At 39.4% G+C, this 22,210-nt stretch overlaps 1 protein-coding gene across 1 annotated transcript; it reads left to right on the top strand.

Moving 5' to 3' along the window:
* Nucleotides 1-8,609: 8,609 nt before the first annotated feature.
* On the top strand, nucleotides 8,610-10,968 carry LOC120930580 (homeobox protein siamois-like). Its single transcript, XM_040341755.1, has 3 exons — nucleotides 8,610-8,898; nucleotides 9,679-9,899; nucleotides 10,795-10,968. The coding sequence occupies exons 1-3, from the start codon at nucleotides 8,610-8,612 to the stop codon at nucleotides 10,966-10,968; spliced, it is 684 nt and encodes a 227-aa protein (XP_040197689.1).
* The last annotated feature ends 11,242 nt before the right edge of the window (nucleotides 10,969-22,210 follow it).

Here is a 22,210-nt window from a genome sequence, read left to right as displayed (position 1 = left end):
CGCGGCATGAAATCCTGCAGGACGTCCTGTCAGGATTGTGTAACCACTTCCCGGACGTAAATCGGCCATAGGCTGGGCGGGAAGTGGTTAATTTGCATAGTTTTTCTCTCACTTCCTGTTTGGCTATGGGGCAGGAAGTGAAGGCAAATCTCCCCAATTGGACACAGATAATACAAAATAAACAGACAGGGCCTATAACCCTCCCTCACTCTATCCAAAATTAAAGAAAATAAAACTTGTTGATTATAGTTCTTGTCAGGGGCGGACTGACCATTGAGTCACTCGGGCACTGCCCGAGGGCCCCATGCCACTAGGGGGCCCCATCCGGGTTGCCAGGCTCAGTAAAACCAGGGACAGTATGTAAAAATCTGTGTTTTTTTTAGATCTGTCCCTGATATGTCCGAAAATGACATGCTTTTAATGTGAATATCCCAAGATTTTAGCTGCCCGCCTCTGCACTACCTCCTGGCGTGGTGGTCATCTGTAAGCCAGAGGGGCCCCATAATCTTCTATTGCCCAGGGGCCCCATGAGTTGTCAGTCCGCCCCTGGTTCTAGTTTAAGCACAAATTTCATAGAGTTTGATTGAGAGCCCTAAGAAAATATAACCATGCCAATAGGCCAGGATACAGCGTTGCTAATATGTAGGAATGTGTGTGTTAGAGCACCCCACCCAATGTTAACTAAAAAATTATTAATTTGCAAATAAGTATTATCTGCTCATTTTTTTGGGGATGTCTGCACCCCTGATAGTGACAACATTTGTGAGGTGTCTTCACCCTTTCTAATTCATTCACTTCCTGTCACATAGCCAAACAGGAAGTGAGGGTAAAACCTTACTAATATCTTTTCTTGGGGACACAGAGATCAATCTAAATAGTTTCCCATTATGTAAATTGCACTCTAGCATTTTGCTGTGTACACCCCAAATTATTAGGGATCTTGGACTTTGGGGTCCATTTACTAAAGGCAAATCCACTTTGCACTACAAGTGCAAAGCAAGGAAGAAAGAAAACAAAAAAAACTTTGCTTCTACAGGATTGGATGTTAAAACCATCAGTGCTTCCTCTCTGATTTTCAGCAACTATGCTTGTACTGCAGAGTGGCTTTGCCTTTACTAAATCCCAAACTAAATAATCATTTGGGGCAGGGATCCTCAAACTACGGCCCTCCAGCTGTTGTAGAACTACACATCCCATGAGGCCTTGTAATGCACTGACATTCACAGACATGACTAGGCATGATGGGAATTGTAGTTCCTGAACAACTGGAGGGCCGTAGTTTGAAGACCCATGATTTGGGGTGTACACAGCAGTGCTGGAGTGCAATTTGCTTAATGGGGACACTAGTTAGATTGACCTGTGTCCCCAAGAAATGACACTGGTAGGGTTTTAACCTCACTTCCTGTTCAGCTGTGTGACAGGAAGTGAAGCCAATTTTAAGAAAAGGGACACAAAGCTCAACACAAAAATAAAAAAACACAAAGCAGGGGTTCTAACACTCACTTGGCTTCCCTCAAACACCCACAATTTGAATAGGATTGCCTTGCGCTAGATTTAAGCACAGTGCTGTAAATCAGCACGTCAAGCCTGTCCACCAATAGCAACCCCCCCCCCCCCCACAGGCCATGTTTGCAGGTTTTCCTTCATCTTGCACATGTGCTTTAAAATACAGTCTGGACAGCAATTCTTGATAAGAGAAATCCACAAAACATGTCCTGTCGGGGGTACTTAAGGGCTGAGGACCACTGCAGAAAAAAGAAAATACTTACCAGTTTTGTCTTTAAAGTCATGGAGAATAAACATGGCAAACATTTCATGATTACACACCAGGAAAGAAGCTTAGACAAAAATCACACATAATTTGTTAGGCCCAAACCGATTTCAGCTGCAGCTGTCAACATATGTAGCATGAAAAAGTAACAAAAGACAAACTTAACAATTTTAAAGTAATTTTTATTGGTCAACAAAACAAGGAAAGCAAAAAAAGACAAACAAACAAACACAAACAAAAATACATTTCAAAATTCTAAATAACCATAGCTTCACACATTTTTCATAAAATAAGGCCACATAGACAAATACATCAAAGTGAACATCATTTAAAAATAAACCAAAACCATTGGCAAAATAAAACAAAACCCATGCAACAAACCACATTTGTGTTTAGCAACAGCATTTCTGCCAGCCTGCCCCTTCTAAGGGCAGCTGAGGACTGATCGATCCAAGCTTTTTATAACAGTGCTAGTAATGAAGCAATTGAAATCACATGAACAAATTGCAGTCTCTAGTTTGGGTGAGCTTGTAATTGGGCACACCTGCAATTAACCCAAACCACGCTCTATGAGCATCCAAGGAGTGTTTTTCACCTTTTAAAAAGAAAGGATATTTTTTTTCTAAGTGTTTGAGCATGCTCAGTTCATCACACATGTAGGAACCAAGCTGCAATGGAATGAGAGCTTTTTTTTTTGTTTCCCCTGATCTGATGCTTTCCAGCCTGAAGGGGAGGTGTTAAAGACAGAAGTAAACACGCACATTTAATAATCTATTTGTGGGAAAAAAAAAGGTTGCCAATTTTGTTTGGGAGCCACGTCGCATGACTGCGCAATTGTCAGTTAAAGCGACGCCGTGCCGAATCACAAAAACTTGCCCGGTCATTGACCAGAAATATGGTCCGGGCTCAAGTGGTTAAAAATTAACAAAACACAAAAGTGAGCCCAATTTTTGGGGATAATGTGAAAGATGATGTTACACTGAGTAAATAGATACCTTACATGTCACGCTTTACTATTGGAAACACTCCTGCAATGGGGCCAAAATGAATTCCGTGAATATCCCCATAGGCCACCTTTTTCTTTTTTTTCCAGGTTACCAGTTTATAGTTAATAGGATTGCCTTGCGCTAGATTTAAGCACAGTGCTGTAAATCAGCACGTCAAGCCTGTCCACCAATAGCAACCCCCCCCCCCCCACAGGCCATGTTTGCAGGTTTTCCTTCATCTTGCACATGTGCTTTAAAATACAGTCTGGACAGCAATTCTTGATAAGAGAAATCCACAAAACATGTCCTGTCGGGGGTACTTAAGGGCTGAGGACCACTGCAGAAAAAAGAAAATACTTACCAGTTTTGTCTTTAAAGTCATGGAGAATAAACATGGCAAACATTTCATGATTACACACCAGGAAAGAAGCTTAGACAAAAATCACACATAATTTGTTAGGCCCAAACCGATTTCAGCTGCAGCTGTCAACATATGTAGCATGAAAAAGTAACAAAAGACAAACTTAACAATTTTAAAGTAATTTTTATTGGTCAACAAAACAAGGAAAGCAAAAAAAGACAAACAAACAAACACAAACAAAAATACATTTCAAAATTCTAAATAACCATAGCTTCACACATTTTTCATAAAATAAGGCCACATAGACAAATACATCAAAGTGAACATCATTTAAAAATAAACCAAAACCATTGGCAAAATAAAACAAAACCCATGCAACAAACCACATTTGTGTTTAGCAACAGCATTTCTGCCAGCCTGCCCCTTCTAAGGGCAGCTGAGGACTGATCGATCCAAGCTTTTTATAACAGTGCTAGTAATGAAGCAATTGAAATCACATGAACAAATTGCAGTCTCTAGTTTGGGTGAGCTTGTAATTGGGCACACCTGCAATAACCCAAACCACGCTCTATGAGCATCCAAGGAGTGTTTTTCACCTTTTAAAAAGAAAGGATATTTTTTTCTAAGTGTTTGAGCATGCTCAGTTCATCACACATGTAGGAACCAAGCTGCAATGGAATGAGAGCTTTTTTTTTTTGTTTCCCCTGATCTGATGCTTTCCAGCCTGAAGGGGAGGTGTTAAAGACAGAAGTAAACACGCACATTTAATAATCTATTTGTGGGAAAAAAAAGGTTGCCAATTTTGTTTGGGAGCCACGTCGCATGACTGCGCAATTGTCAGTTAAAGCGATGCCGTGCCGAATCACAAAAACTTGCCCGGTCATTGACCAGAAATATGGTCCGGGCTCAAGTGGTTAAAAATTAACAAAACACAAAAGTGAGCCCAATTTTTGGGGATAATGTGAAAGATGATGTTACACTGAGTAAATAGATACCTTACATGTCACGCTTTACTATTGGAAACACTCCTGCAATGGGGCCAAAATGAATTCCGTGAATATCCCCATAGGCCACCTTTTTCTTTTTTTTCCAGGTTACCAGTTTATAGTTACAAAGAAGGTCTAGTGGTAAAAGTATTGCTCTCGCTCTAACGCACGCGTCAATACCTCACATGTGTGGTTTGAACTATGTTTATATATGTGGGCGGGACTTGCGTAAGTCCCGCCCACATATGTAAAAATTATTTTTACTTTTTGCTATAATAAATATCCCCAAAAATATATATTCTAAAAAATAAAAAACCCCTCAGTTTAGGCCGATACGTATTCTACATCTTTTTGGTTCCAAAAAATCGCAAATAGCGTTTAGTGTTTGGTTTTAGCAATAGTTATAGCCTCTACAAAATATTTTTTTTTTTTGTTTTAACTAGTTATTTGGGCGATCAGCGATTTTTATCGGTACTGCGACATTATGGCGGACACATCGAACACTTTTTTGGAACCATTGGCATTTTTCTAGCGATCAGTGCTGTAAAAATGCATTTCTTACTCTAAAAATGCCACTGGCAGGGAAGGGGTTAACACTAGGTGCGAGGGAGGGGTTAAATATGTTCCCTGGGTGTGTTCTAACTGTAGGGGGGTGGGGTGGGACTGACATGTGTAAATGACAGACCGCTGTTCATGAAGGGGAACTCCAGACCCCCAAAAAAAAAATAAGGTGGGTTCCCTCCAGGTGCATACCAGGCTCTTAGGCTTGGTCTGGAACATAAGGGGTTAAACCCGCGCAAAAAAAAATAGCGTGGGGTCCCCCCAAGATCCAAACCAAGCCCTTATCCCAGGCACGCAGTCTGGTCAGACAGGAATGGGAGTGGGGACGAGCGAGCGCCCCCCTCCCTCCTGAGCCATACCAGACCACATGCCCTCAACATGGGGGAGTGTGTGCTGTGGGGGAGGGGGGCACTGCCCCCCCACCCCAAAGCACTCTTGTCCCCATGTCGATAGGGACAAGAGCCTCTTCCCGACAACCCTGGCCGTTGGTTGTCGGGGTATGCGGGCGGAGGGCTTATCAGAATCTGAGAGACCCCTTTAATAAAGGGGTCCCCAGATTCCGGCCCCCCACCCTATGTGAATGAGTATGGGGTACATTGTACCCCTACCCATTCACCTGGGGAAAAAAATAATACACCACACACATTTAAAAATTAATTTATTAGTCAGCCGGGGGTCTTCTGCCGGGGCCCCCCACCACCACCCCATTAGGCCCCGGGCTTCGCCATCTTCTGCCGGAACCCCCTTCACCAGTGAGGCTCCTGCCTTTGGGGGAGGGTCCCGGGCTTCCACGACGGTTTCTGCGGGGGGGGTGCACTGGCACCCCACCCCCGTCTTCAGCGACGTAATTCACCGGGACCCCCTTCACCAGTGAGGCTCCTGCCTTTGGGGGAGGGTCCCGGGCTTGTACGGTGTCTTCCGCCGGGGGGCGACACCCGCGGGCTTCTGCGATGCCTTCCGCTTCTGCCTGTCTCCTCCGCGGAGCACAGGGCTTGTCTCCGCTGTCTTCTCCCTTCTCTTCCATTCAATGTTGACACGACGAGGTCCGGCGCTGGAATGCCGTCTGAGCAGTGGGCATGGACTTATATAGGGCAATGCCACCATGTGACCTCAACCCATGTGACATCACATTCCCATCATGCCCAGGGAATGTGATGTCACATGGGTTGAGGTCACATGGTGGCATTACCCTATATAAGTCCATGCCCGCCACTGACACGGCATGTCAGCGCGGAACCTCGTCGTGTCAACATCCAATGGAAGAGAAGGAAGAAGACAGCGCAGACAAGCCCTGTGCTCCCGGAGGAGACAGGCAGAAGAAGGAAGAGAGAAGAAAGAAGACGGAAGAAAGCCCTGGCTCCGCGGGGGAGCCAGGCAGAAGAGGGAGCAGAGAAAAGACCGGGGAGTTGGCGCACCCCCGGCAGAAGACCAGGAAGACCGGAACCCTGGCGGAAAGCACCGGAAAGACCGGGGGATAGGCGCCATCCCCCGGCAGAAGACCCCGAAGGCCGGATGCCCCTCCCTAATGAAAAAGAGCTTAAATGGGGTGGGGGCATCCGGCAGAAGGCTCCGGAGAGGACCGAGGGATGGCGCCCTCCCCCGGCAGAAATCACCGAAGCCCAGGGTCCCGGCGGAAGATCGGGAGAGAAGAAACCCCCCCTTCTAAGAGAGCTAAAGAAGAAAGGGGGGGCTCCGGAGCAGATTAATAAAATATTTTATTCTGTGTGGTGTTTTATTTTACTTTACATTTCCCCCATGTGAATGGGTAGAGGTACGATGTACCCCATACTCATTCACATAGGGTGGGGGGCCGGCATCTGGGGGCCCCCTTATTAAAGGGAGCTCGCAGATTCCGATTAGCCCCGCCCGCATACCCCGACAACCAATGGCAAGGGTTGTCGGGAAGAGGCTCTTGTCCCTATCGACATGGGGGCAAGAGTGCTGTGGGGTGGGGGGGGCAGTGCCCCCCTCCCCCACAGCACACACTCCCCCATGTTGAGGGCATGCGGTCTGGTACGGCTCAGGAGGGGGGGGGCGCTCGCTCGTCCCCGCCCCCATTCCTGTCCGGGCCAGACTGCATGCTTGGGATGAGGGCTTGGTTTGGATCTGGGGGGGACCCCCGCGCCGAATAGGTTTAACCCCTCACGTTCCGGACCAAGCCTAAGAGCCTAATGTAGCCCTGGAGGGGGACCCGCGCCGATTTCAAGTTTGAAATTTGGCGCGGAGTTCCCCTTCAGGGCTGAAAACAGCTCGGAGATTCCCGTGCGCCGCGTCACGCAGCGCATTCACGGGTACGCCGCTTGGTATTTACCAAGATTTTCACGGCGTACTGACAAGACGCACGGGAATCCCTGACTTTTCTCTCTGCGCATGCCCAGTATGCAAATGAACCTCCCGAGGTTCAGGCGCACTGTGCAAGCGTACGGGGATCTGTTTTCAAAAAACACTTTCCCTTTCAATTCGGCCCGCCAAACACTTCAAAACACATGTCACTTCACTTCCCCTGCATCCCCCCACCTCCCCCCCTAATAAACTCCCGCCCGAACCCCCGCAATTTACAGTTTAATGTGCCGTGCGCCAGGTCTGTACTGGTGCACAATGCACCCTCTCCTGGGCGCACGGAGCACATTAGTAACTAGGGAAATACACTGCACTAGCAGCGTATTTCTTTAGTAAATGGCCAAACGGCTGCTACTCCTGCTTTTTCTCCATGAGTCATGGAGTAAAGGCTTGGTAAATCAGGCCCATAGTGTGGTATGCACTTAGTTTAATTTATAATAACATATTTTCTTATAATTGAATATGGGGTGCTGTGCCGTCCTTATTATATTATAAATTATCTTAAAAGTTGTCAAAATATGTTTTTATATTGCATATTATCTCCAACAAAATGAGAAAATAGTAATTAGTTCAACAATAACATATTAGTATTTATCTGTTTCCAAGTCAGCAAGATTTTTTTTTTGTTTCATTAATAGTTTATTGAAAGATTTTCATACATAATCAAAAATGACAGCACAAGTACAATTTTAGTTGCAGACAGTATTGTGAACATCAGGTAAATCAGACATAATTTAATACCAGTTTAATTCCTTTTTTTAATAATATTTTAAGAAGCCCACAACTAAAACAAGTTAATTTTGATTGACTTATCATTCTCATTTGATTTTCTATCTATCATATTTACTAGCTAAGAAAAATAAACATTACATTTTATTTTTTTATGAAATTATTTTAATCTAAACTATATTTAACTTGTTCTTATGAAATTCTGTGAATATAAGACAATGCAAATATAACTTATGTTAAAAACCAAAACATTATGGACTACTATATATATATATATATATATATATATATATATATATATATATATATATATATATATATATATATATATATATATATATATATATATATATATGTATATATATATATATATAATGTTTTGGTTTTTAACATAATTTATATTTTTATTGTCTTATATAAACAGAATTTCATAAGAACATGTTAAATATTTAACTATTTAATTTAATTATTTAATTATTTAGATTAAAATAATTTAACTAAAAAAAATGTTGAAAACCAAAACATTATGGACTACTATATATAATATTTTAGTTTTTAACATAATGTTACTGGGATTTTAATGGTGTGATAAATAACTTACAGGTGAGGTATCAACTCATACAGTAGGGGAACATCAAACCTAACTTACAATACACATATTTACATAATAATTCTTGTTTCTGATCTGTAAAGAGGCAACTTTAGGGTGAGGCACCCAAAGAGCATCAAAGGATATAGTTCCCCTTTGTAGAAACTTCAAAGGACTCTGTGGGTTTCTACCTCAATACTAGGTCCATTCCACATTTCTTTGGGAATAAAAGTTGTCTAAGGACCCCAGTCCCTCATTCCAACAGAATTAAGTAAGGTGAGCAGACATGGATACTGAGCTGGACCAAGTTCTCTGCACTGTGCTTTCTCTAGAAGAAGATTATCTAACAATGTCTCCTCCCCTGAGGTTCCAGGACAACTTCACTAGCACTCCATGCATCTCTCCTGATGATTTCTTAGCTACACAAATCCAGAAAGATCTACAAGACTCCATCACTCTACAACAAGAAATGCTGGAAATTTACACACTCTTCGTAATCCAACAAGAAGCACATAACAAAAACTCTATAATCCTTAAGGAACATAAGTACATAATTAATCAAAATCCATTAAAACGTAAGTCTATATATCTACCCTATCTATCTATCTATCTATCTATCTATCTATCTATCTATCTATCTATCTATCTATCTATCTATCTAGTTTTTCTTATCCAGTTATACTTCCATTTATAATAGATTATTGAGTCATGTTGTTTATCAGTTTGAGTTTTTATTATTTTTATTGTTGTTTTCACATCTCTTAAATCAACTGTTCATGATATTTGAGTAATGCCCTGTGCACATGATCGGTTCGTCTGATGAAAACGGTCCGATGGACCGTTTTCATCGAACGAACCGATCGTGTGTGGGCCCCATCGTTTTTTCTCCCATCAAAAATAGAACCTGTTTTAAAATTTTCTGATGGTTAAAAAAACGATCGTCTGTGGGGAAATCCATTGGTCAAAAATCCACGCATGCTCATAATCAAGTTGACGCATGCTCGGAAGCATTGAACTTAATTTTTCTTTGCACGTTGTAGTGTTTTTCGTCACTGCGTTGGACACGATCGGATTTTTAACTGATGGTGTGTAGGCAAGACTGATGAAAGTCAGCTTCATCGGATATCTGATGAAAAAATCCATCGGCCCGTTTTCATCGGATGAACCGATCGTGTGTACGTGGCATTACTCTTTTAAAAGGTTTTTTAATTTTAAATGATCTGAAATATTTAATTGTAAGCCACACATTTTTGTTTTCCATTTATAATTCAGTTAATTGAATTGTGCACAAAATATCCTCTTTGTATTGTCTTTAACTGCAAAGTTTTAAATCCAGTCATTGTGCTTGTTTCTAGGTAACTTGGAAGAAGTTGAGAATGCAGGATCCAAGCAACCCAGAGTCCAGATTGAGGATTTCCCGAACAGCAACACAAATAAACGGTGCATAAGGAGGACAAACTACACAAATGAGCAGACTACCTTCCTGATCAATGAGTTTGCCCGTAACCCCTATCCAAACTTTACAAAGAGATGTCGTATTGCCAAGATAATTGGGATTTCAGAACCTAAAATACAGGTACATTTTTTACTTTACCACAATTGTTTCTTAACAAATATTAATTTGGTTGGTTTCATATTTGTACCCTCTGGTTTGCGCATTAGTATTCTTTACTTAATTTGTTTGTATATTATTTTAATTCATACTTTACTGCACCGTCATGTAACCTTTTTGTATTTTTTTAAAAAAAATGTGTTTTAGTGTAGATTAACTAACACTGCCATGCACAGTAGCACATGTGGTTCTCCTCCAGCCACTGCATTTTATAAGTATGGGATCTGTTATTCCAGATTTCATCCGAACTGCCACCTTCTGGTGAAATTTAGAATTGTGGCCTGACAGGGTTCCTCTGCTGTATCAAGAAGAGTTGTAAAAAAGTAGGAGCTTTTTGGCCAGGGCAAACAAAAAACCCCCCACATATTTAATAACTACCTCCACATTTCACAATGGTTTGTCTTTCAAAAACCATTGAATTACATGTTTGTTGATCCTGCCAGAAATTCAGTGACTACTTAACTTCATGTAGTGAGCTGATAACTCCACAATGAAGCCCCAAACATTATCAGTCCCGCCCACATCATTAGAACATGAACTAGAGAGTAGCACCCAACTAAGCTATACAGGTGAGAGCAGGGGGGGGGGTTCTGTAGGGCTAACACAGTTCCTGTCCTAGGGTGACAATGCTGCTACCCCATAGAAACAGTGCAGTGAGTAAGAATTGACATCTTAGGATGGGAGGTGTATCACTGGCATGATCACCAATTGAACATGTCATGAAAAATGTAAACAAATGAGGCTACCATATTCCAAACATTCCCTAGTTGTACATGTCCCTTTTGGTTCCTCTGTTGATAACTGTATAAAGAGTATAATATATAAATGATTAATGGTGATTCATTTTTACATGTTACAGGTTTGGTTCCAGAACCGAAGAGCAAGATATCTCCCAAAACATAAGAACTCTCAGTACATACAAGGTAGACACTTCTCAACTCCAGAAGATCTTTCCAACATTTTTCAGAATGAATATCAGAATCTACAAATTAATGGACATTTCCAGATTCCAGAAAACACGTGGATGCTGTAAATGTGGCTTCAAATCCAAGTCAAGGACTTATTTTATGTTATTTTCGATTTATTATGTGATAGTTAGACAGCTATGATGATTTAAGTAATGATATGATGTTATATGCACTTAGTTTAATTTATAATAAAACATTATCTTCTTATTTAGTATAAAGTGTTGTCTGATTTTCTTAAATTATCGAAAAGGGTGGTTTGATGTTATATTATAAAATTATAAAATAGTAATTAGTTTGACAATTACTATTTTTCATTTTCTGGGTCTAAAACAGAAAGGTTTTTGTCAAAACATGATTCTATTTCTCCCCAAACAAGGCAGATTTTATTATACTGATTTTAGATTTGGGAATAAAACTCTTAAGTCTTTTTTAGAAAAAGTTTTCTCCCCAAAAAATAAAGGGCCAGATTCTCAGAACAGATACGACGGCGTATCTCCTGATACACCGTCGTATCTGTTGTTCTATCTATGCGGCTGATTCAGAGAATCAGTTCCGCATAGATAGCCCTAAGATCCGACAGGTGTAATTGACTTACACCGTCGGATCTTAGGATGCAGTACCTCGGCCGCCGCTGGGGGGAGTTTGCGTCGTATTCCAGCGTCGGGTATGCAAATTAGCAGTTACGGCGATCCACAAAGGTTTTTCCCGTTGTTACGTCGGCGCAAGTCTTAGATTCCCGTCGAAAAGTTAGGGCTGCTATTAACATGGTGTAAAATGACTCCACCATGTTAAAGTATGCCCGTCGTTCCCGCGCCGCTTTTAAATTTTTTTCCCGGCGTAAGTACGTTATGCACGTCACGATTCATAAACACGTCGCGCCGCTGTAATTTCGCGCAAAGCACGTCGGGAAAATTGTGAACGGAGCATGTGCAGTACATCCGGCGCGGGAGCGCGACTAATTTAAATGGTACCCGCCCCATTTGAATTGGGCGGGCTTGCGCCGGACGGGTTTACGTTACACCGCCGCAAGTTTACAGGTAAGTGCTTTGAGAATCAGGCACTTATGCTGAAAACTTGCGGCGGTGTAACGTAAACGGGTTACGTTACGCTGCGCAGCAGGTACGTGAATCTGGCCCAAATCACTATATATCACCTTCAAAATCACTAACTCTAAAAATACATGTTCAGATTCCAAGACTAAAGGTTCATCAGGGACCGGACAAATTTCAATCCATCTACGGGCAAGCTGATTGTACCCAAGTCAATCCATCAATCGAATTGGGTACAATCGGCCCATTCCATCAGGACCGGCTTTTTAATTAGGCCAATTAGGCCATTGCCTAAGGCCTCGCACTCGCAGGGGCCCTTACGGCTGCCTAGTTTGCCTAATGCATTACCCCAGTTTTGAAGGACAGGGACCTTAAGATCTACCAAGCTATTTAGACAGGAGACAATTAACCTGCCATCATGTCTTTGTAATGTAAGAGGAAACCAGAGTACCTGGAGGAAACACACACAGGTACAAGGAGAGCATGCAAACTGATGATTTAAATAATGATATATTGTGGCATGTACTTAGTTTAATTTATAATAAAATATTTTCTTATAATTGAATATGGGGTGCTGTGTCGTGCTTACTATATTATAAATTATCTAAAAAGTTTTGTTACTTTTTGAGACAGTTGCATGTAAGCGTCAAAATATGTTTTTATATTGCATATTATCTTCAACAAAATGAGAAAATAGTAATTTGTTCAACAATTACATATTGGTATTGTATCTGTTTCTAAATCAGCAAGATTGTTTTGCTTCTATCATATTTTATTGAAAGATTTTCATACATTATCAAAAATGACAGCACAATCACAATTTTAGTTGCAGACAGTATTGTGAGCATCAGGTGAATCAGACATAATTTAATACCTTTTTTAACAATATTTTAAGAAGCCCACTACTAAAACAAATACATTTTCATTAACTTACTTCATTATCATTTGATTTTCTATCTATCATATATACTAGCTAAAAAAAATAAACATTACTTTTTTTATTAAATTATTTTAATCTAAATAATTAAATTCCTACAAGCACTATACTTAGCTTGTTCTTATGAAATTCTGTTTATATAAGACAATAAAAATATAACTTATGTTAAAAACCAAAACATTATATTATATATATAATGTTTTGTTTTTTAACATAATTTATATTTTTATTGTCTTAGATAAACAGAATTTCATAAGAACAAGTTAAATATAGTGCTTGTAGCAATTTAATTATTTAGATTAAAATAATTTAATAAAAAAAAATGTTGAAAACCAAAACATTATGTACTACTTTATATAATGTTTTGGTTTTAACATCATTTTAATCCCTAGTTGGGGATTTTAAACATACATAAAGGTGTGATAAATAACTTACAGGTGAGGTGACAACTCATACAGTAGGGGAACATCAAACCTGACTTCCAATACACATATTTACATAATAATTCCTGTTTCTTATCTGTAAAGAGGCAAATTTAGGGTGAGGTACCCAAAGAGCATCAAAGGATACAGTTCCCCTTTGTAGAAACTTCAAAGGACTCTGTGGGTTTCTACCTCAATACTGGTCCAGTTCCATTCCACATTTCTTTGGGAATAAAAGTTGTCTATGGACCCCAGTCCCTCATTCCAACAGAATTAAGTAAGGTGAGCAGACATGGATACTAAGCTGGAACAAATTCTCTACACTGTACTTTCTCTAGAAGAAGACTATCTAACAATGTCTCCTCCCCTGAGGTTCCAGGACAACTTCACTAGCACTCCATGCATCTCTCCTGATGATTTCTTAGCTACACAAATCCAGAAAGATCTACAAGACTTCATCACTCTACAACAAGAGATGCTGGAAATTTACACACTCTTCGGAATCCAACAAGAAGCACATGACAAAAACTCTATAATCCTTAAGGAACATAAGTACATAATTAATCAAAATCCATTAAAACGTAAGTCTATATAACTACCCTATCTATCTATCTATCTATCTATCTATCTATCTATCTATCTATCTATCTATCTATCTATCTATCTATCTATCTATCTATTTATCTATCTATCTATCTATATAATATTCGATTTCAGAATGAGCCAATCAAAGTACCCTATTTATCTATCTATCTATCTATCTATCTATCTATCTATCTATCTATCTATCTATCTATCTATCTATCTCTTTTTTTCTTATCCAGTTATACTTCCATTCATAATAGATTAATTGAGTTATGCTGTTTATCAGTTTGAGTTTTTATTATTTTTATTGTTGCTTTCACAGCTCTTAAATTAACTGTTCGTGATATTTGAGTTACTCTTTTTTCCATTTATAGAATTGTGCACAAAATATCCTCTTTGTATTGTCTTTAACGGCAAAGTTTTAAATACAGTCATTGTGCTTGTTTCTAGGAAAGTTGGAAGAAGTTGAGAATGCAGGATCCAAGCAACCCAGAGTCCAGATTGAGGATTTCCCGAACAGCAACACAAATAAACGGTGCATAAGGAGGACAAACTACACAAATGACCAGACTACCTTCCTGATGAATGAGTTTGCCCGTAACCCCTATCCAAACTTTACAAAGAGATGTTGTTTCGCCAACATAACTGGGATTTCAGAACCTAAAATATAGGTACATTTATTTTAATTTTTTACCACAATTGTATCTTAACTAATATTAATTTGGCTAGTTTCATATTTGTATCCTCTGGTTTGCGCATTAGTATTCTTTACTTAATTTGTTGTATATTATTTATTTTATTCCATACTTTACTGCACCGTCACGTAACTTTTTTTATATTATATTTAAAAAAAAGTGTTTAACCACTTACCCCCCGGACCATATTGCTGCCCAAAGACCAGAGTACTTTTTGTGATTCTGGACTGCGTCGCTTTAACTGACAATTGCGCGGTCGTGCGACGTGGCTCCCAAACAAAATTGGCGTCCTTTTTTTCCCACAAATAGAGCTTTCTTTTGGTGGTATTTGATCACCTCTGTGGTTTTTATTTTTTGCGCTATAAACAAAAATGGAGCGACAATTTTGAAAAAAATAAAATATTTTTTACTTTTTCCTGTAATTAATATCCCCCATAAATATATAAAAAAAAAATTTTTTTCCTCAGTTTAGGCCGATACGTATTCTTCTACCTATTTTTCGTAAAAAAAATCACAATAAGCGTTTATTGATTGGTTTGCGCAAAAGTTATAGCGTTTACAAAATAGGGGGTATTTTTATGTAATTTTTCTTAATATATTTTTATTACTAGTAATGGCGGCGATCAGCGATTTTTTTTCGGTACTGCGACATTATGGCGGACACTTCGGACACTTTTGACACATTTTTGGGGCCATTGGCATTTTTATAGCGATCAGTGCTATAAAAATGCATTGGATTACTATAAAAATGCCACTGGCAGTGAAGGGGTTAACACTAGGGGGCGGGGAAGGGGTTAAGTATGTTCCCTCTGTGTGTTCTTACTGTGGGGGGGGGGGCCTCACTAGGGGAAACACTGATCCTCGGTTCATACATTGTATGAACGGAAGATCAGCATTTCCCCTGCTGACAGGACCGGGAGCTGTGTGTTTACACACACAGCTCCCATTCCCTGCTCTGTACCGAGCGATCGCATGTGCCCGGCGGCGATCGCGCCCGCCGGGCACACGCACGGGAGTCGGGGGCGAGCGGGGGGCGCGCACGCGCCTCCGGCGGCGCGCACGCGCCCCCTAGTGGCGGCTAAAAGAGAGGACGTATAGCTACGGGCTCTCGCCTAGGAGAGCCGACCTGCCACTGTATAATGACGGTGGCTGGTCGGCTAGTAGTTAAGGCCTTATACACACGATAGGTTAACCAGAGGACAACGGTCTGAAGGTCAAAACTGATCGTGTGTGGGCCTTATAGGTTATTTAACCATAGGTTAAAAAAAATCAAACTTGCTTTAAAATTTAACCAATGGATTGATAACCGATAGGTCAAAACCGAACATTAGTATGCAAAACCATCGGTTAAAAACTCGCGTATGCTCAGAATCAAGTTGACGCATGCTTGGAAGCATTGAACTTCGTTTTTTCAGCACGTCGTTGTGTTTTAGGTCACTGCGTTCTGACACGATCGGTTATTTAACCTATGGTGTGTAGGCGTGACGGACCATCAGTCAGCTTCATCGGTTAACCTAAGACAACGGTCCTTCAGACCATTGTCCTCTGGTTAATCTATTGTGTGTACAGGGCTTTAGTGTAGATTAACTAACACTGCCATGCACAGTAACCCATGTGGTTCTCCTCCAGACATTGCATTTTATAAGGATGGGATCTGTAATTCTAGATTTCATCCCAGGTTTTTATGCGAGAATTTTTTTTGTATGCCTGTGGTTATGATTCAGTCTTTCAAGTAGCATAAATAACACCATAAAGAGGGTTTCTCTGCTGTATCAAGGAAAGTTGTAAAAAAACTAGGAGCTTTTTGGCTAGGGTATGCATGGGCAAACTAAAAAAAAACATATTTAATAACTACCTCTACATTTCACAATGATTTGGCTTTCAAAAACCATTGAATTACATGTTTGTTGATCCTGCCTGAAATTCAGTGATTTTCACGTTGCAAGGAAATTCTCATTTAGCTTAGTGAATGTCATGAAAATCTATTTCTAAATTTTTTTCTTGCTTGCACAGTACTGTAGTTGGGTGATTAAAGTGAGCACAGCTTCCACACATTCACTAAGCTAAGTCAAGCATCCCTTGCAACAAACAATGCATAGTTCCTTTAGTAAATCAGAGTCACCGATTTACAAAGATATTTTTATGTACAGTATTTTGTAAAATTGCAGTAAAATCTGATCTTTTAATACACAGAAGATACATTATTTAAAGTGTGTGTCCATTATTAAAGCCCATTTTTTCCTTTTTTAGTTTTGAATAGAGTGGGGGAGGATAGATTTTACTGCTATCTGTGACTCCATAGGAGAGAACTGGGTTGAACTAGGTTCTAGCCTTCCCTTACCCCAATAAAAGTATTTTTATTTCTGTCTTCGATGCTGTTGGAGATTTTCCTTGACTTCCATATGGTGAAACCATTGTCACTGAGACAGGAAGTAAAGGGGAAATCTCGATAAAACTGGCCATACACTAGTAGAATTTCATTTGAAATTTTTCACTTTAAGAACTGTGTTTGATTTTCTAATCATTAGTGGGATCAAACCAATGTTTGTTTTTGACTTAGGTGATGAGAAAGATAGACATAGCAGGATAGAACATTTTTCACAAACAAATTAATTTCTAACAACGTATATGGTTTTAGTTTGGTGAAGGCTATGCATTCCAAAATCGAATGTTAAAAGCAAGTCGAGTCAAACATTCATCAAGTTGTCCAATGTACTGTAGAATTTTCAGACATATTTTCGAATGTTTGTGTGAACAAGAAGTGTATGGCCAGATTAGCAGAACCCCAGATAACAAAAGATGTAATCCTTCCCCACTCTCTCCTAAAACAAAAACATTTTTTGCTGGACTTTCATTTCAACTTATCACTGCCATACTAAAAAAAATATTCGACCTTAAAGCAAAAAATGATATGCTTTGTTTCCGCTCTGTTTCCTATTACATTTAATAATTAACATCTCAAAATCTCTGTTCTTTTTTCAGGTTTGGTTTCAGAACAGAAGAGCGAGACATCGTTGCAAACCCAATACATTTCCAGAGCAGAGATCTTCAGGGCCTGAAGGGAAATCCAACAGTTTTAAGTATAACCAAACCCTAGCGAGAAGCTTTGTAACAATGAACCACCTAAAGGACATGCAGTGGTCCTTTAACCTTTCTTCAAAGCAATCTTGAAAATAAATTAGACCAAATTAGAAATCTATGGTTGTTATATGGCTAAAGAAATTGTACATGAATCCACATCTAGAAGAATTCCAATGGAAAGAATATTAAGGATGAAAAAATTTGATGTACATATAGTCAACAGTGCTTCAAAGAAATCTGTACTCAACAGGAAGCTGATTATTTTCATACACATTTTTACATAGTTATGTAGCTTTAAAGAGGAAGTAAGCCCTGATGGGTTAAAAGAGTAATGGGCTAGTATGCATCACATACTAACGCATTATGTGGCACTTACCTGCAAAAGAAGCCCACAATGTCCCCGCTGCAGGAAGCATTCATCTTCGCCCATCTTCCTTCCGGGGGCCATGGACTCCGGCTCTGTTACTGGCCAGAGTCGCGTGACGAAACTGAATGATCGTGCCCTTTCTTCAGTGCACATGCGCCAATGACGTTGACCCATGGGTATTTGGCGAATATCTTCTAAACTGTACAGGTTTAGAAGATAGTTCCAGTACCTACAGGTATTATAGGCTTTCCTGTAGGTAAATGTGGTGTGTAAGAATTTAAAAAAACTTTAAATTATATTGTATTTACTTGTTATGTGCACTTAGTTCAAAATTAAATACACCCCATTTTAATTGCATTTGTTTTTTTAACTTTTTTAAACATTTATAAATATTCCAAAGAACATATGTGGAAAGGTGCTTTAAAATTCAGACTTGTGATAAAAAACATGGAAGATTTATGTTTGTTTGTCTATGTTTGTCTTGAGCATGTTTGATTTTTAATTTAGCACATATATGTACATGATGTGCTTTTTTTAAATCAGAATAGTTTGTTCTTTAGATAATATCGAAAAATACTTTTCATTTATTTGTGTTTTTTTTTAATTTTCTATCAGCATAGTTTCCTTCTGCAGGTGATATAAAAGAATATAGTTAATTTTATGTATCTTTTTAAAATGTTATAACATTGCATTCGTTTTGTTCTGCAAGTGATAAAATAAAATATACATTTTATGTGGTTTGTACTTTTGCTTAGATCAAAATCAGGTTGTTAATAAAAGGTCCCTGCATAACTAACATGTCTATGCAAAACATAATTGAGTCCCCAACAAATGAATATCAAGCTATTTACATATCAAATACAATATTTTGATACCTAGAGGAGAGGAGAGCATGAGTCTGTAAAGGATCAAAGCTCTGTTTACACTCGTACCTCATGGGCAGATCAAAGCACACTGTTTACACTCATACCTCATGGGCTGAGCATGTTTGATTTTTAATTTAGCACATATATGCACATTAAGTGATTTTTTTAAAAATCAGAATGGTTTTGTTTTTCATATGATATAGAAAAATACATTTAATTTATTTGTGGTTTTTAATAATTTTTGTATCAGCATATTTGCTTTCTGCAGATGATATAAAAATATAGTCAATTTTATGTACCTTTTTTGGTTCTGCAGATGATAAAATATACACATTAAATGTATGTGCCTTTTTAAAATTTTCTGTTAAAATAGTTTTCTGTAGGTGATAAGAAATAATAAAGTTATTAAACCACTCTTTTTCTTGTATTTATTTCAAAAAATGCTTATTCCTATGATTGCACCATATTCATATTTAATTTAAATAGATAAGTATTAAAATGAGGTTTGACATTTGTTAGAAATCCTTATAGAGAATTTTGCATTGAACTAGACAATAGGGGTCAATATTTTATAATTAAAGCATGGTTACATTCATTAACTAAGCTTAAGTATATTGATGTTATATTCAATTTACCATAGTTACTTATATTCTAAATTATTTTTCATCCAAAGGGTAAAGTACATTTAGTTAGTTCAAATTAAGGTTGTTATTGGTGCCACTTTAGCAGTGCCTGTCAGTGCAGCCTCATCAGTGCCCGTCAGTGAAGGAGAAAACGTACTTACCGTATTTGCCGGCGTATAAGGCGACTGGGCTTATAAGACGACCCCCTAATTTTCCAGCTAAAATTTTGGTCTTGGGATATACTCACCGTATAAGATGACCCCCTTCCTACTAGTCTGTATGGAAGTCTCACTGTGCCATTTCATGCCTCACTGTGCTGTGCCATTAAATACCTCACTGTGCCATTACATGCCGCGACAATCCCATACCTTATCCCTGTGATGCAGAGTCAGTCAGACTGCGGGCATCCATTATTCAAAAGCTGCGCCTCCTCCTCGTGCTGTTCCGTGATAGGTGGAACACTCAGTTTCCCAGCAGCACCTGTGTTCGGTATTCCGCATATTATGGATGTCCTCTCGTCCGAGGCCAAGGATGAGAAGACATCCGTGATAGGTGGAACACCAAACAGAGGCTCTGCTGGGAAACTGAGTGTTCCGCCTATCACGGAACAGCACAAGGAGCAAGCACGGCTTTTGAATAATGGATGCCCGAGACAGGTACCGGCTTATAAGACGACCCCTATGTTTTGAGGCAAGTTTTTAAGGTTGCCTTATACCCCGGAAAATACGGCATTTACAAAATGTTATAATAGAAACAAAGAAAAACATATTTTTTAAAAAAAATAATTTTTTTGGTTTATAGCGCAAAAAATAAAAACTGCAGAGGTGATCAAATACCCCCAATAGAAAGCTCTATTTGTGAGAACAAAATTATAAAAATTTCATTTGGGTACAGTGTAGCATGGCCGCGCAATAATCCTTTAAAAAGCAACAGCGCTAAAAGCTTAAAATTATCTTGGGCAAGAAGGGGGGAAGTGCCCTGTATTGAGGTGTTTAGAGCAGGGTTAGGTTATATAAAAATTATCCCAAGTTTTGAACATCTCACAGAGCTCTGTTCAATCGATCATCCGAAAATGGAAGAGTTTGGCACATCTGCAAACCTACCAAGACATGACCGTCCACCTAAACTGACAGGCTGAGCAAGGAGAGCATTCATCAGAGAAGCAGCCATGGTAACTCTGGAGGAGCTGCAGAGATCCACAGCTCAGGTGGGAGAATCTGTCCACAGGACAACTTTTAGTCGTGCACTCCAAAAATATGGCCTTTATGAAAAAGTGGCAAGAAGTACATCATTGTTGAAAAAAAGCCATAAGAAGTCCCGTTTGAAGTTAGCGAGAAGCCATATGGGGGACACGTAAACATGTAGAAGAAGGTGCTCTGGTCAGATGAGACCAAAATTGAACTTTTTGGCCAAAAAGCAAAATGCTATGTGTGTCAGAAAACTAACATTGCGCATTACCCTAAACACAACATCCCCACCGTGAAACATGGTGGTGGAAGCATCATGTTGTGGGGATGTTTTTCTTCAGAAGGGACAGGGAAGTTAGTCAGAGTTGATGGAAAGAGGGATGGAGCCAAATACAGGGCAATCTTAGCAGAAAACCTGTTAGAGCCTACAAAAGACTTGAGGCTTGGGTGGAAGTTCACATTCCAGCAGGACAAAGACCCTAAACTTACAGCCAGAGCTATAATAGAAGGGTTTAGATCTAAGCATATTCATGCCCCAATCAAAGTCCAGACCTAAATCCAATTAAGAATCTGTGGCAAGACTTCACAGACGGTCTCCATCCAATTTGACAGAGCTTGAGTTATTTTGCAAAGAAGAATGGGCACAAATGTCACTCTCTAGATGTGCAAAGCTGGTAGAGACATCCTCAAAAAGACTTGCAGCTGTAATTGCAGAGAAAGGTGGTTCTACAAAGTATTGAATGAATACAACTGCACGTCATGCTTTTCACATATTTATTTGTAAGAAATGTTGAAAACCATTTATCTTTTTCCCTATACTTCATAATTATCTGGCACTTAGACACTGCCCTGACGGGCCAGTATTTGGCGCACTATAAATCCATTAAATCAATCAATTATGTCTATCACATAAAATCACAATAAAATATATTGACGTTTTTGGTTGTAACATGACAGAATGTGGAAAATTTCAAGGGGTATATATACTTTTTTAAGGCACTGTATATTATAAACTAACATTTTTTTTGTATCCATAGGGTAGTGTTCTTTTGCTTAGTTCAAAATCAGGTTCTTAAATTAGAGGTCTTTGCATAACTAAAAGGTGTATGCAAAACATAAAAGGTCTGGTTGATCCCCAACAAATGAAAATCAAGCCATTTACATATCAAATGCAATATTTCTATACCTAGAATATAGAGGAGAGGTGGGCGCGAGACTGTAACAGATCAAAGCACACTGTTTACACTCATACCTTATGGGCAGATCAAAAGCAGATGCCCTTCTGTTCCCCAATTCACATCATGGATGATATAAGTTAGTTTTGGTAGTCTGGTACTTTATTTCCACCAAGAGGAGCTGGGGCGATCAGACATGGACCCAGAACTTGATCACATAATCTGCACTGCCCTATCTCTTGAGGAAGACTACCCAACAATGTCTCCTCCCCTGAGGAATCTGAATTTTCCAACTAGTCCCATTGGAGAGCTGCCCAACC

This window comes from Rana temporaria, chromosome 3 (genome assembly GCF_905171775.1).
Source record: "Rana temporaria chromosome 3, aRanTem1.1, whole genome shotgun sequence".
Taxonomy (NCBI): domain Eukaryota; kingdom Metazoa; phylum Chordata; class Amphibia; order Anura; family Ranidae; genus Rana; species Rana temporaria.
This window is presented reverse-complemented; position numbering and strand designations above follow the sequence as displayed.

Bases quoted from the DNA above. Each gene is read 5' to 3' on its own strand.
- LOC120930580 (XM_040341755.1), top strand. From the start codon at position 8,610: ATGGATACTGAGCTGGACCAAGTTCTCTGCACTGTGCTTTCTCTAGAA. The intron at 8,899-9,678 runs GTAAGTCTATAT...GCTTGTTTCTAG, and splicing joins TAATCAAAATCCATTAAAAC to GTAACTTGGAAGAAGTTGAG. The intron at 9,900-10,794 runs GTACATTTTTTA...TACATGTTACAG, and splicing joins TTTCAGAACCTAAAATACAG to GTTTGGTTCCAGAACCGAAG.